Consider the following 16,952-nt stretch of genomic DNA (forward strand, 5'->3'; position numbering starts at 1 on the left):
CAACATGGGGTCTATTCTACTACATGGCCACCATTAAGTGGCTACTCGTAGTACAGTCCCTGCTCTGTTGTCTCCTGACCAAGAGACTTCGTGTTAATTGGTGTGTATCACTGGGCTTGAACTATTGTTCTAATAAAATGGAGAGTGAGCTACTCTACTGTGTCCACTTCACCCATTTATATTACCTAAACATTACCTCCCTGGAAAGTGTCAGCACATGAGTTTGAGAACCCCACTCTGCAGGGCAACTCTTTTAGCATCCTTAGTAACAGCTATTTACTGAACCCTATGACACACAAAGTCCTGAACTAACAGTTTTTCACACCTTATCTTATTAATTCCTATAAAACCTTATGAAATGAATATGAACTGTTATCTCCATTTTATAAGTATGGAAGCTGCAACTCAAAGATATACGTAGTGCCCACAATTATAAAACTTCTAACTGATGACACTGAGATTCAAACCTTGGCCTGCCTAGGTCCAAAGCTGACTTTTATCCTTTATATTACACTGCTTCCCTAACCAATCATCTCGTTAACAGTGGAATTACTGCCTCCATACGGTGTTTACTCTTCATACTCAGTCCATGGGGGGCAAATCCCAGGAATAGGGCTGAGCACTGCCCTGCCGTTGCCATGGCCCTTGGCAGACACCCACTATGTCCCTACGAGCAAAACTGCATTCTTTGTAAAGCACACTGTGGCTCTGGAAGGAAAGACTGAGACTGTTGGAGAGACTGTGACCCTTGGAAAAATGACTATGATTTCCATGCAATTATTGACCTCTGTAAAGAATGAGACCTTTGTAAAGAGGGCAGTAGCCCCTGAAATGATGACTATCCCCTCTGGAAAGATGAAAGTCACTCCTGATAGGCAGACCAAGACTTTTAAAGGAGAGAATTTGACTTCTAAGGTGAACACTGACCCCCTATTGGGTTACGTTGATCTTTAGATAGAAGCCAAAAGCAAGAGGCCATTCTCTGGCCCAGTCATCTAACCCCAGGACACATTCCTCCTGCTTTTTGAAAACCCTGTGTTCCCATTAAAGGAAACGATTTCTCTATCAACTTAATGACCCAACAAGTGCTCTCTAAAGAAAGAAAAACCCAGAAAACTCTACTGTGGGTCCAGGAGCCTAAGGTCTGTCGAAGGCAGAAGCTGGGGAAAGCCCTTGTCTTTTCTTGCAGGTCCCTGATAGGAGCTGCTTTTATCCAGACATGCATAAACCATTCATGGGTACGAGCAGGCCCCCAACCTAGTGAGTTCACCTCTTTTCTGTTGAATAAACTGAAAACACAATAATCCGTCTGAGTTCTTTGGAGTTCTTTTCTTGAAATGACTGTGCAATGTAAATGTCAGTGTCTGCCTTTCAAGTTCACTTTCCCCTACTGTTTTTTTGGAAGGAGGGAGTGTGTCTAGCCCATGCTGATGTTTTCCAGTGTGGATTATGTACTTCCGTCTCTGCCTTGAATACCTACTCCCCTCAGTGGTGGTCAGAGCCAGAATCTCTTCCAGGGAAGTTCCCACAATCCTCTTATTTCACTCCTGTGTAACATCTGCTCCCATGAATATATCAGAACTACTGTTACCAAGGTCACTGGTGATGCCCATGCTGTTAATTGCAGTGGCGAAGTCTCAGTTCCAACCTTCCTTGCTTCCTTGAGGCAGGAGCAATATTGACACACTTGGTTACTTTGTCCTCCTTGACACACCTTCTTCACTGTGTTTCTAGGTTTTGTTCACAGTGTTCCATACTGACTTCTCCTCTTATTCCTGATCCCTTAATGTAGGGGAGCTCTAATTCTTCCTCTAGGTCTCTTTTCTTCTATATTTATATTCACACTCTTGGTGATGTCATCTAAGCACGTCACTTAAACAGCAGCAATAATATTGTCAAGAGAACAAAAGAACATCTATAACATGCTATCTTTCATGCAAGAAGAAAGAGGATATAAGAAAATACGTGTGTCTGCTCATTTATGCACAGAGTAATACAGAAAGGATAAACATGGAAATAAGGGGATTGGTACCTGTAGGAGTTGAATGGGGATGGGGTCAAAGGAATGGGAGACTGGGGAGAAGGTACAAGGGAAGGAGGGGGTTGACACTTACCTGAATGCTCATATTTGCTTAATTCTGACTTTTAGAACCATGAAAATACTTCACATGGTCCACAAAAATAAATAAAATCAAACCAAAACTGAAATATAATGAGTAACAAATATATGAACTGTACTGAAGATACAACAACATAATCACATTGAAGGAATTAGGGATGGGAAGAACTAACCTTAGTAACTTTGGAAAATAGCATTTGCCTCTATGGACAAATACGGCAGTCTTACCAAGTTTGCTGTCTATAGGTATATAAGCTAGCAATTCTGAAACTGCTCTATGTATATTCCAGAATTAAACACATAAGGAAACCTATGGTGGTAAGAAGAGCCATGCTTCTCACAGTCAAAGAAACAGTTACAAATAGGAAACAAAGAAAGGCTAGAATGAACCCTGTAGTGTTAGATTCAGAGGTATTAGAAAGGAATCATGATTTCAAAAATATATATGAAAATGAGTGCGAAAAATCAGAGAGGGTGACAAAGCAGAGAGACTCCTAACTCTGGGAAACAAACAAGGGGTAGTAGAAGGGGAGACGAGCGGGGTGATGGGTGACTGGGTGACCGGCATGGAGAGGGCACTTGACAGGATGAGCACTGGGTGTTATCCTATATGTTGACAAATCCAACTCCAATAAAAAAAATATACAAAAAAACCCACAAAAAATTTAAATGAGTTTAATCGCTAATTATTCATAAAAAGTAAAAATATATATGAATCAGATGATATAGAAATATGTGCACCTATAAATATATTCCCTGCTTTCACTACTGGAAAGAGCTAGAGTAATAACATCCTAACAGAACCAGTACCTTGAAGAGAAGGTCCCTGAGCACCCCCTTGACTAACTGAGGATAGAAGCCTATGTTTCCTGCTCCCTCTTTCCTTTACTGGTAGATAATTCTGAGTGGAAGCTGCTGTGCAGAGGACAGTGAGTGATATTTCAGGACCCAGGCTTCTACAAGACCTTAAATGCTAGTGGGAGAGAGAAGACAAGTAGTCAAATCATATACTTCTGAGAGAATCCAGCGATTGTGCGTCACAAACGTCTCATCTCATGCTGAGGAAGCAGATTCAGAGAGCTTATGTGCTAACAATGTCTTGCTGCAAAGAAGACTTGGTAAGTACAGTAAGAGAGCCTGCAGTGTTAAGGGATTGACAAGAGGTCAGAGGCACAGATGGGTGATGGAAAAATCCCAGGAAGGGTTGGCAGGTTGGATGTGCGTGGACAGGGACAGGACACAGGCTCAATGGGTATGACTAATGAGCAGGCACCAGTCGTCTCCACATGGGAAAGTGAGCTGTGGACACGATGTTAGGAGCTTTCTTATTTGTTTTTTTAAGAGTCACCTGAAAGCTTCTCAAACACTGTCTTTGTTAAGTTAAGAATGTTGCCACCAGGAGGCAGCAGCACACAGGGTTGCATTCTTCTATGCAGGCAGCAGACCACTAGGAGAGTGGGACCAAAGGGGGGGGGGGGGCCTCTGCGGTTTGGCGCCTGCCTTTGGCCCAGGGCGGATCCTGGAGACCCGGAATCGAGTCCCACATCGGGCTCCCGGCATGGAGCCTGCTTCTCCCTCTGCCTGTGTCTCTGCCTCTCTCTCTCTCTGTCTCTCATGAATAAATAAATAAATCTTAAAAAAAAAGGAATTATCTTTCTACCGAAAATTAAATTGAATATAAATTTCAGTCGTTATAATTAAAGCTGATACTCTGGAGCACATTGAGGCAGAGAGAGCGTGAACACCCCAGGCTTAGATACAGGTTCAGTTCAGGCAAACCAGGCTTGAAGTCCCAGCTCCGTCTTTGATTATGTGATCATTGGGAAGTTAAATCAGCTTCTAAGCTGGTTACAATGGTTAAATGAAATATTTGCCTGGTCCAAGGGCGATAAGTGGAGGTTGTATAAGCATATCCTCTGTAGATCTTCCAGTTTCTCTCTAATAATTTGTTTCTATAAAGAAGCATTAAATCATATATATGAAATTAGAAACCCTCTGGATTTGTGCATAGCTCAAAGGCTTCAAGGTAGATTCATGACAAAGTTCCAGTTACTTCTCTCATGCCCATGACAACTTTACTTAGGGAATTATTTTGTAAACTGGCCTCTTTTACCACATCTTCTAAAAGGCTCCAATCTAGAAACTAGTACATAGGGTATCTAGAAGGCATTGAGTGTGTCATTTCTGGGATTAAAAAAAAAAAATCAATGACTCCTTTCTGCTTAAGGAATAAAGTTCATGTTGCTTGGCCTGACGTACGAGGTCCACCTCACCATCCAGTCACGCCCCTGTGATCACCTAGTGCTATGCTCCAGAAGGTTTACCCAGGTGCTCCAGGGTGTGCTCCACCAGTATGAGGCATAATAATAAATAGTTTGATGGAATAGAAGTTAAAACCCTGTGGATGCTGAATATATTCTGCTTTCATGTAGTTTTGTAGAATCAAGAGTTTTCCTTTTATTTTTTTATTTTTAATAAATTTATTTTTTATTGGTGTTCAATTTGCCAACATATAGAATAACACCCAGTGCTCATCCCGTGAAGTGCCCACCTCAGTGCCCGTCACCCAGTCACCCCCACCCCCTGCCCACCTCCCCTTCCACCACCCCTAGTTCGTTTCCCAGAGTTAGGAGTCTTTCATGTTCTGTCTCCCTTTCTGATATTTCCCACTTATTTTTTCTCCTTTCCCCTTTATTCCCTTTCACTATTTTTTATATTCCTCAAATGAATGAGACCATATAATGTTTGTCCTTCTCCGATTGACTTATTTCACTCAGCATAATACCCTCCAGTTCCATCCACATCGAAGCAAATGGTGGGTATTTGTCCTTTTATTTTTACAGTCCTTTCCATTGCAAGGGGATCCTGAGTAGAAAATAATTTCCAAAGAAAAAAAGAATATAATTTCCAGAGCTAATTGGCATGAGGAGGACTGAGCAAACCCAGTGCCAGTCCTGTGAGTGGGTCTTGGCTTGCAGAAACAATGTTGGGAATTGCTCTTCTGGCCACACTAGTCACAGTGTTCTCTGACTTTGTGACACACACTGCACTCCTGGGTGCCATTGCTCAGGCTTTGCTTCTGCCTCCAGTGGCTTTTCCATTTTCCTCACTTTCTCATCTACCGTCCTGCAAGATCCTAACTCAAATGTGACCTCTTCCCTGAAGCTTTTCCATCCCCTCAGGAGCTATCACTTCTTGTCTATGCTTGCTTCATGAATACTGTTCTTATCACTCTCAATCATTCAACACATGTTTGGATGCTAGAGCCATCACATCATCTTGTAATTAGATGGTGTGTCAGTCATTAGGCAGGATGCTGACTTTACAGGATGATTTCGTTTTTTTTTTTAAATATATTTTTTTAAATTTTTATTTATTTATGATAGCCACACAGAGAGAGAGAGAGGCAGAGACACAGGCAGAGGGAGAAGCAGGCTCCATGCACCGGGAGCCCGACGTGGGATTCGATCCCGGGTCTCCAGGATCGCGCCCTGGGCCAAAGGCAGGCGCCAAACCGCTGCGCCACTCAGGGATCCCTCGTTTTTTTTTTTTTTTTATGTTTAACTATTTTAATTGATTAATTAAAAAAGGAATATATGACGGAGGACTTAATTTACATACTGGTATGAGATCCAAAAGGTGGGCTCACTTTGGAGCTAACAGAGCTTAAACTTTGGGGTTCTCACCCAAAAGGCCCCCTCCAGGACCCTGGATCTAATTTTTAATTTGCAATTTTGTGTGTGTGTGTGTGTGTGTGTGTGTTTAAAGACATCCTCTGAAGTCATATAAGCCTCTCACTCCTCAAAACCTGGATCTGCTCCCGCCACCAAAGACTGTCATGACCTAGAAGCCAGATGCCTGGCTGGGTAGTAAATGCCAATGATGGTAGTAATCGTTATAATAATGAACACTGACAGTACTAATAAGAGCAGCTTGGGTGATAGTGGTAATAATGATCATAGCAGCGACTACTGTTTACCAAGCACTGTGCTGATCTGAACAACACTTTATGCAGGATCATTTATACCCATTTAGAAGACAAGGAAATGGAGGCTTGGTGGGTCAAGAATCTTGCAGAGCAAGCTTGCTCCCACCTGCTGCTGGAACCAGTTCTTGTGGCCATGGCTCAGGCTTTATCAAGAGGCCAGAGAGCGAGGCTCACCTGAGCTGACCTTTAGAAAACTTTTGTTTTCCAGACCTTGATCCTGTGGGCTGAGCTGAATTCTGCGAAAGGGCCCCGGCCCCGGCCTTCTCGGCCTTCTCCGTGCTTGTCTTTACGGATGACCCGTGCTCACTAGTGCTGCAGAGCTGTGTGTGGGCAGGTGTGGGATTCTGTGTGTACATCTTCCAACAGTTAATACGAGTGCAGCCAATCCTCATTATTCATGTTCCTCTGTTTGTGAATTCACCTACTTACCCTTATTTGCAGCCTCCAAATCAATGCTTGTGGTACCTTCTTGGTCATTCGCAGACATCAGTCACCTGATGGGCACAATCCTGGCTGAGTTCAAAAGGGGTAACTCTCTGCCTTCTCCTTCCATCTATGTAGTAAACGAGTGTGCAGGACATTTCTGAAATTTCTTTGTACTCCCAGAGCTTAGTGCAGAAGTGAGAACTAAGCACTAAGATGGAATAAACGAGTGTGCAGGACGATTTCTGAAATTTCTTTGTACCCCCAGAGCTTAGTGCAGAAGTGAGCACTAAGCACTAAGATGGAGTAGACCTTCCATCAATGTTGGCTAATTGAGAACTAAGAAACAGAAAATACAGATCAGAGTGCCATGGGCTATGAGAATCACAGCAGAAGACTATAGATGAGTCTGATGAGAGGAACAGGAGGGAAAAGGGGAATCAGAAGTGGAGAGTCTACTGTAAATCTCCAGAAAGCACATGGACTTTGGAGCCAAAGAACAGATTGTTCTGGCAGAAGTTGCCAGCACCCATTTCCCAGTAGATGTGGGCACCAGGATCCTTCGTCCCCAGTGCATTTCACATTTGTTATCATATCGTTTGGATTCCATCAGCAAAGCCACTAATCACTTTTTAAATTGACTGCAGAGTGGACATTAAAGGCCAAGGTGTTTGCCAGAAGGAAAAACAAACAGAACCCATGGATGTGTAGGAGCACAAGCTGGTACAAGGCTAAGAAGCTCACATGCCAACAGGGGGAAAGTGCAGGGAGATCAGGGTATAAAAGAGAGACTCAATCTCCCTCTGTCTGTTCCAACTCTTGGGTGTGCCACTGTGTCCTGTGTGTCTGTGGGCCACAGAAATCAGCACCATGAAGATCCTGGTCTTGGTTTTGGTTTGCCTACACCTCTCAGAGGGTGTGGAAAGGTGTGTATAGGGATTCAGCTTTACAGTGATATTCAGCCCCAAGGCAGCATCAGAAGCTGGGGAAGAGCAAAGGCCTTCCCCTGCAGATCTCATGGAAAAGCGGGCAGATTGTGTCTTGGTACATGAACCCCAAAACCACAGGGACGAAAGACTTAAAATGGATGATGATGATGATGAAGATGATGATGAGTGTATGTAGGTGTGTGTGTGGTGTGTGTGTATGTTTTTAAAGGTACGTTGGTGTTTTGTTGGCTAAGAAAGAGGGATACAGGGCTCATGTCTCAAGTTTATAGGAGGGACTTTGGATAAACAGAAATTTATTCCTTGGAAACAATATGCAAGCAGGAAACCCCATATATACCTTGTAGTGGATTTTCAGGCTAGGAATGCTGCTGGAAATGCTGGAGTGACTGCAGTGGTCAGAACTCACTAAAATCCAGGAGGATTTCTTATAAGAGGCTCTTCTAAGAGGACTAGGGAGGTTTGGAAACTCCAGATCAGGTCATTGAAGGGATTGCTATAATGGAAAAGGTGAAGCTCACTCCTTTTGTTTGCCTATTCTCCACAGAATTATCCTGAAGAAAGGCAAGTCCATCCGCCAGGTGATGGAAGAGCGGGGTGTCCTAGAGACATTCCTGAGGAACCACCCAAAGGTTGACCCAGCTGCCAAGTATCTTTTCAATAATGATGCTGTTGCTTATGAGCCCTTCACCAACTACCTGAATGTAAGTCAAGGGGGAGGTAATGTCCATAACCTTTGGCTAATAAGCACTCTTGATACTATTTAGACCTCCCATTAGTCTGATTTTGGTCTTTTTACTAAACCTATGTCTCACCTTCCTATGGAAAGTATCTGGATAATTTTGAGTTGGTACCACTTGACACTATAGTATTTCCTTTCCTTCCTTCTTTCCTCTCATTACTGGCTCACTCTCTAAAGCTCTCTTTATATGGTTAAGAGATTCACAGTGACATATTCAAGTCAGTTGAGAGGGCCAGGAAGGAAGTCCCAGTGATGAGCTGCAGGGGAAAGAAGGAGAGCACGTGCAAAGCTGCCAGGCAAAATCTCCAGTGGCCCCAGCTGCTATATATCTTCTCTTTTGGAAACATACACTGGTACTCAGAGCAAGTATTTGAACATTCTTTAGGCTGCAGTGTCTGCTCAGGGCATCTCATCATACTGGTGTCCTGTAGGCTGTCTTTAGTGAGGTGTTACATGCGTGTCAGATCTAGAAGCCACCCTAGGGATTTCCTACCTGGATTTCCCCTTTCTATAGATGTAGAAGAAGAGGCAGGTAAGTGACGTGGCTGGCCTGAATTCACTTAGAACTGAAACTGTGTCTCAGTGAAGTTATCTTTTTGCTTTCCATGCTACGTCTCATTCTAGGTTTCCTGGGGCCTTAGCTACTGCATGACCAGAAGGAGAAGAATGGTGGGGAAATATCTAACACTGGAAGAGAAAGAGGGGTGTGTGTGTGTGTGTGTGTGTGTGCGCGCGTGTGTGAGAGAGAGAGAGAGAGAGAGAGAGAGAGAGAAAGAGAGAGAGAAACGGGGAGGATGGATGGACACTGGGAGTGAAGAAAAAAGTGATTGCTTCTCCAACTTTGCATGTTCTGGCACAGAATGATAAATCCATGGAGGTATTACGTGATACAATGTACAAAAAGCTTTGGAAGAAGATATCGTCTTGCCAGACTAATTCTCACCTAGTCAAAATCTTGCAATTAGGGACAAAAATGGGAATATTGAGGGGATCTGGTTCCAGATATGAAGGAGCACTTCTGGAAAGAGGAGAATATTTTTTGGAAAAAATGTGGTTTCTAGTGAGTCAACTTGTTCCCCCCGTCTTTAGGAGGAGCCTTGGCAGCTGAATGAGAGTGACAATCTTTTGTCTTTGCAGTCCTATTACTTTGGAGAGATCAGCATTGGGACACCACCACAAAATTTCCTGGTCCTCTTTGATACGGGCTCCTCCAACCTGTGGGTGCCCTCCACCTACTGCCAGAGCCAGGCCTGCTGTGAGTATACCACCATCACCACCCACCCATAGATAGGAGAAAAGGGTGGGGCAGAGTCAGAATTGATCACAAACTCAGCGTCAAAGTCCCAAGTTCCTGGTGCATACCCTTGATCTCATCCTCCTTAAATTCAGACCATCTGGAAATCTTGCCTTGGTCTAGATTTCACAAGTACTACAGTTCTGGAGAGAGACCGCAGAAATAGACCAAGGCTTCCATTCCTTTCTACATTGTTCTTTTTCCTCAGCTTTCTCTTATTGGCCCCAATTCCTGGCACTTTTGTATTGAGCAATCCCTTAGGAAATGGAAGGGATTGGGGCAGCATCTGTTTACCAAGGGGACAGACTTTTCTGGGGCCACAGATTGTTTTCAGCATAAAGGATCTTGAGGCTGAAGCCCAATCTCAGGCTTGGTCTGATGGTCTTAGGCCATCAAGGGTAGATGTCCTCCAAGTTTTTTGGAAAGTGTACTGACATTAACATTCCATTCTAATCTTACGCAGCCAATCACAACACATTCAACCCCAGCAGTTCCTCTACCTACAGAAACAATGGACAAACCTATACACTATATTATGGAAGTGGCAGCCTGACTGTGCTCCTGGGATATGACACTGTGACTGTAAGTGCTGTTTTCATACTTCTGTGGGTCTGCTCTTTGGTTCCCCTTTTCTAGAGCCTTCATCTATCAGAGAGTCTCATGATTACTAAATAGGTGCAAATTCCCAGAAGCTAATTGTGGGAAAGGATGCCAAAGGCCATGTAATTAAACCTTTCTCCCAAAACAAAAATTGCCACCTCTCCCCCAAGCAGTCCTGATTGCAGCAGACTCTTTACATTGTGCTTCCCTGTGACTTTGCTCCTTGGTCGTAATGTGCCCTCTGCAGTCACATGAAGCACATCTGCTTTCTCTTCCACATGATTTCACTCTAGGTATTTGAAGACCCTCCTTTCACTATTTTCTTTTCTTTACATCAATCACCCACAGTTCCTATGTCATTTGTGCACATGGATTGTTCAATATAAAACCCGCCACTGTTCTTTCACTATCTATGGAAGTGGAAATTCTAAGTCCAGAACACAATGGCCTCTGCTTCCCCAACACCCACATGGTTGGGTGTTACTGTTGTCCCTTCATCTTCCATACCCCATCTAATGATTGAGCTAAGCATGAAAAAAGCCAACTTCCTCCCCTAGAAAAGTATAGAGTCTATCCCTGTGCACTTAAGTCTGGGAAGGATCTGTCCACCTGAATTTTCTTTCTGCTTTCCCAGGTTCAGAATATCGTCATCAATAACCAGGAATTTGGTCTGAGTGAGATTGAACCCAGCAACCCCTTCTACTATGCAAATTTTGATGGTATCCTGGGAATGGCCTACCCCAACCTGGCCGTTGGGGATAGCCCCACAGTCATGCAGAGCATGGTGCAGCAGGGCCAGCTCACCCAGCCCATCTTCAGCTTCTACTTCTCTCGGTGAGCATACGGGTCCTGGGTAGGTCTTAGCAAATTAGGTGTTGTGGGGGCTTTCAGCAAATCAACATCAGACAAGGCTGAGGTTTTAACATATCCTGACACAATGAGTATAACCTGCTACCTGCATTACATGTATTTCTGAAAATTCATAATTACATTTTTTTTAATATTTTATTTATTTATGACAGATACAGAGAGAGAGAGAGAGAGAGGCAGAGACACAGGCAGAGGGAGAAGCAGGCTCCATGCACCGGGAGCCCGATGCGGGATTCGATCCCGGGTCTCCAGGATCATGCCCTGGGCCAAAGGCAGGCACCAAACCGCTGCGCCACCCAGGGATCCCTCATAATTACATTTTTGAAGGGATTATATTTTTTTCACTAGAGGGGTTTTATAAAAAGATTTTATTTATGCATTTGACAGAGAGAGAGAGAGAGAGACAGAAAGAGAGTATGAGCAGGAGAAGGGACAGAGGGAGAGGGAGAAACAGACTCCCCACTGAGCAGAGAAGCCCAACAGGGGGCTTGATCCCTGGATCCTGAGATCACGACCTGAGCCAAAGGCAGACACCCAACTGACTGAGCCACCCAGGTGTCCCTGAACTAGAAGAATTTTCAATTCAGGCCAAAGACATAAGATGACTCTTTCCTTAAAAACAAACTACAGTCCCTCAAGTTTTAATTAGTAAATGTGGAGATTGTTGTATTTGATTGACAGAGCCGTAAAGCTTTAGAACAAGGTATATGATTACTTATTAATATAAATAATTACAAATATACAATAAAAAGGACTATAATAAATGATATTTATAATGTGTCTGACCCTATAAAGAGGTCTTGTAGTTATTACTTCACATGACATCTCAAAAATCTTGTTATTAGCTTCATTTTTCCACAGATGAAATGCAGGCTCAAACAGGTGTTCAAAATTGAGCAAGGTCTGGTAGGTATGAAGCCATGACTCAAATGCAAACATCTTGAGCACAAATCTAACACTTTTCCTACTCTACTGGCTTTGAGCTTTTTAAAAAATATTTTATTTATTTATTCATGAGAGACACACAGAGAGAGGCAGAGACACAGGCAGAGGGAGAAGGAGGCTCCTTGCAGAGAGCCTGATGCAGAACTCGATCCCAGGACCCTGGGGTCACGACCTGAGCCAAAGGTAGATGCTTAGCCACTGAGCCACCCAGGTGCCCCTGGCTTTGAGCTTTTATGGCAAACTGTACTGATTCTTCTTCCTAATCACATGATACTCAGGGTACCTGAGTTCTTCAATGACCAGCAGGCCTAGGATAGGGAACAGAAGTGGTCTGAATCCCTTTAACACTGTCTAATTACCAACCTGAGCATGGCAGGAGCATCCTCTTGACTGCACACTAGATCTCTCTCTCTCTCTCTCTCTCTCTGTCAGGCCCCATCCCAGGTGCTCCCTGAGGTCCTGAAGTATTTCTTCTTGTTCTCACTCTGACCCCAGGAGAGTTTCTCTGGAATGCTTTGATAGTTTGTTTTCACAGGCCTAGTTTCCAATTCCAACTCCTCTTTTATGGGAATAGTCTGTGTTTCCAGTTCTCTGATATTCTGGGTGTTCCTCTGAGGAGCCTCTTCTCCCTTGTGCCTTGAGCCTGGTAGAGTCTGAGAGCAGGTCAGAGGATGATACCCCTTGTGCTGTGGTTCCTCTGTGTCTGAAAGACAGAGGGATAGTTAAAGCGGAGGGAGGAGCTGCCTGAAACTATGTGAGTTATGGGAAGAACTTGTGCTCTTCTCCTTTTCTCCCCAGCCAACCAACCTATGAGTATGGTGGAGAGCTCATCCTGGGAGGTGTGGACACACAGTTTTATTCTGGTGAGATCGTCTGGGCTCCAGTCACTCGGGAAATGTACTGGCAGGTTGCCATCGATGAGTAAGTACAGAGGAAAATTCCTATGGATTGTGGATACCCCTAGGGTGTTCCTCCAGTGTGACAATATTTCCTGTTCTTGCATTGGCACAAACTTCATAAAGAATCAGCAAATCCTCATGCTCATTATTCCAGGAGCTCAGTAGACTCTGACATCTAGCTCTAGACTAAACTTTTTGACTTGTCATTGAGCCTTGTCATGCCAGCAGGTTGGTCATTCCTAGACTTCTGTGAACCCATGTCTTTGTTCCCTGAAGCTTCATTATCTCAAGTAGCACAATCTTTACCAAGTCCTTCATAAGTAAGAGTAATAGCTGTCATCGATGTTTTCTATGTGCCAGATACTGTGCTAAATATTTTATATATATTATTGTATGTGTATTTCACTGCAGCACTATAAGGTGGTCAGTAGTATATTTCATTGCACAGATAAAGAAATCAGGGCTCAGAGGTTAAGTAACTTATCCAAAGTCATACATTTCACAAATTTCCAAATTTGAGCCCAGAGATATCTGATCCCATAGCTCAGGACTATGACTCAGTTACTTCTACACTCCAGGCCTTCAGGAAATCTCCATCACTGCCAATTAAAGATACACTTCTTTGGCCTATACTCAAGACCATATATAACAGCAGGGCACTTCCTACAGGAACAGCCTTCCCACCACTTCCTGATGTGCAGCACAGACTTCACCATGTCCTTACACCTTGCCATGACTCTCTTGCTGCTTCTCTTTTGACTATATCACCTGAAGTGCCCCCCTCATGTCCTGGGTGCATCCTTCTGAGCCCAGATGAAGTCCTCTCTCCCTCGAAAAGGTCTCTTAGGGGCCCAATCTCTCTTTCAGTCCCATAGTATTACTGGCGTGTATCCCAACTTGTATCTCCTCATTTCAGGGTAGCCACAGGGACACCAGCCCAATGTGCATGAATAGACAGGGAGATAAGCAGTTGAATATCTGGCAAGTAGTTTTCTGTGCCTGGAATAGAGGGGTCTTGTCACTTGGAACAATGGCACTCACCCTTTAAGCATCTCTTCTCTGAAAAATCCTTGTCTGACCGACTACTTCTCACTCCCACAGTAGATCAAGTCCCTCCTTCTCTGGCCTCTTTAGTTTTTTCATGGAACTCACCATGGTTACAATCAAACCCTGTGTTTGATTGTGCATTTCTATTAAGTGTCTGACAGTTCCACCACACTGCCATGTCTGTTTTTGTTCACCATTATATCCAAGTGCCTTGATCCACCAACAGTACTCAAAACATACATGGACTGAAGAGGAAGGGTAGAGCTGCAGAAAAAGCTGAATGAGGAATCAGGGAGTGAATCACAAAGAACCGTATTATGGCAATCACCAGGTACAGCGATAAGTCATGACTTAATATACAGTGTAGTCTCATGCCTATTAGAATGTACTCTTTAAAAACAGATAATGTAATTAGTCCTCCTTGTATCACCATAATAGTTATAAGAGTGTCTTGCATATAGTAGGTGCACAAAGTGTGTTTATGAAGTGATTAACATCTGGCAGCTTTTGACACTGTGTGCCATGCCTCGTGTAGGTAGATTAAAGAAGATAAGACACAGTCTTGCCTCTTCAGAGCTTTCAGTCAGAGCTGAAGGGGTTACCAGAACAAGAAAACACAAAACATTACATGGACAGCTATGTCGTGGGGTGGCCTGGTTTCCTGGAGAAGGCAGAATGTTGAAGCTGCAAGTTTAGGGCAATTAGAGGGGATATGGACATGTTTGTGGCACAGGCACCTAATTCTCTTCTATTGGTGTTCCCCTCAGGTTCCTCGTCAATAATCAGGCCACTGGTTTGTGCTCCCAGGGCTGCCAGGCCATTGTGGATACAGGGACCTATGTGCTAGCTGTTCCCCAGCAGTTCATGGGCTCCTTCCTGCAAGAAACTGGAGCCCAGGAGGCTCAGAATGGTGATGTGAGTAACCAGAAGCCAAGGGTTTCTCTGTACATCCACACAGCCATAGCACAGGAGGAGGGATTTGGGCAGGGACCTGAGCCTCTGGTAGGACAGATCAGGTGGGGATACAACATGCCTTTCAGGCAAGGAGGGGTAAAGAAAGGTAGAAATACCAACTCTAATTCTGAGTATGGGCTGAATGGCTGTCAGGAGAGGTGGCTGTTCCTTTCCAGGTCCTAAGAGTACATCTCACCTTGATGTGGCCACTGTCATTTGACTATATGCAACAGAGCCAGACATATTCCATTTGTCCATTCCACTTGGGTTTTTTTCTTGTTTAGGAGTTCTTCTTTGGCTTTTGCTCTGAGCAGGCTCCTGTGCCTACCCCAGATCCCCTTATATACACTTCTGTAGTTTGCTCCCCCTGCATGCAAGAGTCTAGTATAGTCAGACTAAATCTTGGTTCTTCAGGGTGTGTGTGTATGTGTGTGTGTGTGTGTAGTACATTGACAGGTGCACACAAGCGTGGGTATGAATTTTCAAAAGCACAGTTCCACAGCGTGTGCCCATGCTTCTCTGTAAGTGGTACATTCTGGCAGTAGAATCCTGTGATCTGAAATGAGCCTAACTCATTATGGCCATATAAATACAACCAAAATCTTGGAGCTGAGATGTGTCCAAGGAGGCCCAGGAAAGTGGAAGCATCTGGTCCGTGTTGTGCCTGTGAATTGGGTTTTACCTTCCATGCTCTCAACCAACCTCTGCTGGAAGGTCAGGAAGATAGTCTCACTGGGAAAGGGGAAATCAGGACCTTAGTCTGGGCCCGCAGTCCAATGGCACTCTACAGTTCCGCTTCTCTTCTCTCTCAGTTTGTGGTCAACTGCAACTCCATACAGAGCATGCCCACCATCACCTTTGTCATCAGCGGGTCACCTTTACCTCTGCCTCCCTCTGCTTATGTCTTCAACGTACGTATGCATTCTAGTCTCCATGGATATGGGGTTGGATGGCTCAAAGTGCCGTTCTGTGTCCCAGCTCACTTCTGGGCACCTATGGGAAGTCATCAGTGGCAGGGCTGAGGGTGAACAAGAGGCCAGAGACCCTATGGGTGTCATGGAATATAGGGTGGGAAGTTCCTGTGGGAAAAGGCCTTTCCATTCACCTGGTTATATCCTCATGTTCTTTGTATTTTCAGAACAATGGCTACTGCACACTTGGGATTGAGGCCACTTACCTGCCCTCCCCCACTGGGCAGCCCCTGTGGACTCTGGGAGATGTCTTCCTCAAGGAATATTATACTATCTACGACCTTGCCAACAACAAGATGGGCTTTGCCCCCTCTGCCTAGACTAGCAAGAGGCCGCTGTCTCCTCCCTCCCAGCAGGACTCTGGGGTTGCCCTACTGTTTCTCTGGGCTGACAGAAGCATTTTGGACTAGTCTGACCCTTCTATACACTAGTCTTACTTCCTGCAACTAATAAATCAAGAATCTCCAAAAATCCTTACTGTTCCTTCCAAATGTCTTCTTTGTGTTCTGCTTATAGTAGTTTCTTCTAAATTGAAAGTTAGCAATAGCTCTTTGGGGGATATGTTAATTCACCAATAGGAAAGGACATGGAGCAAAGGTTTCTGAGTGAGGACGCACAGCACAGACATTAAGGACACAGTAGTACCTACACGAGGTACTCTCGTAGAGGTGACCAGTCCTCCCAGCACTGGCACTTCCAAGACAATTTTCACTCCGTTCTTAGAAAAGAATGTGAAACAGAGTAGTCTCTAACTCAAGAATATTAAAGAAGAAAAAAGTAACCTTAGAGAATGTTTCAAACTGGCTCTCTGAGGAAACAGATCAGAAAATGGTAGTTTTTCTTGAAGGGAGTAGCACATTTTTAATGAATAGTTTCTGGTATTTTCACAGGCCCCATTCCTCCCTGCTTAATACAGATGGTCTCAAGCTGTTCGCATATACAATTCACCTGCCTGGTCCTGAAAGTTTTTGAGTTTTGAAACCCAGTCTCATTTTACAGTATAAGAAGGAGAGGCACAGACCTGTTATCATACAGGTAGTGTTAAAATCAGATCCAAAACTGTGCATTAAACATTTTTTAATTCTGTTGTTATATAATAAACTCTGCTACATGTTAGCCATGGGGGCACACAATTACAAATGAGGCATGGCGT

At 44.1% G+C, this 16,952-nt stretch overlaps 1 protein-coding gene across 1 annotated transcript; it reads left to right on the forward strand.

Annotated features, from left to right (window-relative positions):
• Positions 1 to 7,296: 7,296 nt before the first annotated feature.
• On the forward strand, positions 7,297 to 16,272 carry LOC112640662 (pepsin B-like). Its single transcript, XM_035717431.2, has 9 exons — positions 7,297 to 7,456; positions 8,025 to 8,181; positions 9,357 to 9,474; positions 9,977 to 10,095; positions 10,748 to 10,947; positions 12,727 to 12,849; positions 14,642 to 14,789; positions 15,641 to 15,739; positions 15,967 to 16,272. The coding sequence occupies exons 1-9, from the start codon at positions 7,401 to 7,403 to the stop codon at positions 16,117 to 16,119; spliced, it is 1,173 nt and encodes a 390-aa protein (XP_035573324.1). The 5' UTR covers positions 7,297 to 7,400; the 3' UTR covers positions 16,120 to 16,272.
• Positions 16,273 to 16,952: the final 680 nt, after the last annotated feature.

This window comes from Canis lupus, chromosome 6 (assembly GCF_003254725.2).
Source record: "Canis lupus dingo isolate Sandy chromosome 6, ASM325472v2, whole genome shotgun sequence".
Taxonomy (NCBI): Eukaryota; Metazoa; Chordata; class Mammalia; order Carnivora; family Canidae; genus Canis; species Canis lupus.

What these genes read in the sequence shown, in the direction of transcription:
- LOC112640662 (XM_035717431.2), top strand. Translation starts at nt 7,401, where the DNA reads ATGAAGATCCTGGTCTTGGTTTTGGTTTGCCTACACCTCTCAGAGGGT. An exon ending in CTCTCAGAGGGTGTGGAAAG is followed by an intron (nt 7,457 to 8,024) that starts GTGTGTATAGGG and finishes TATTCTCCACAG; the next exon opens with AATTATCCTGAAGAAAGGCA. An exon ending in CCTCTGCTTATGTCTTCAAC is followed by an intron (nt 15,740 to 15,966) that starts GTACGTATGCAT and finishes TTGTATTTTCAG; the next exon opens with AACAATGGCTACTGCACACT.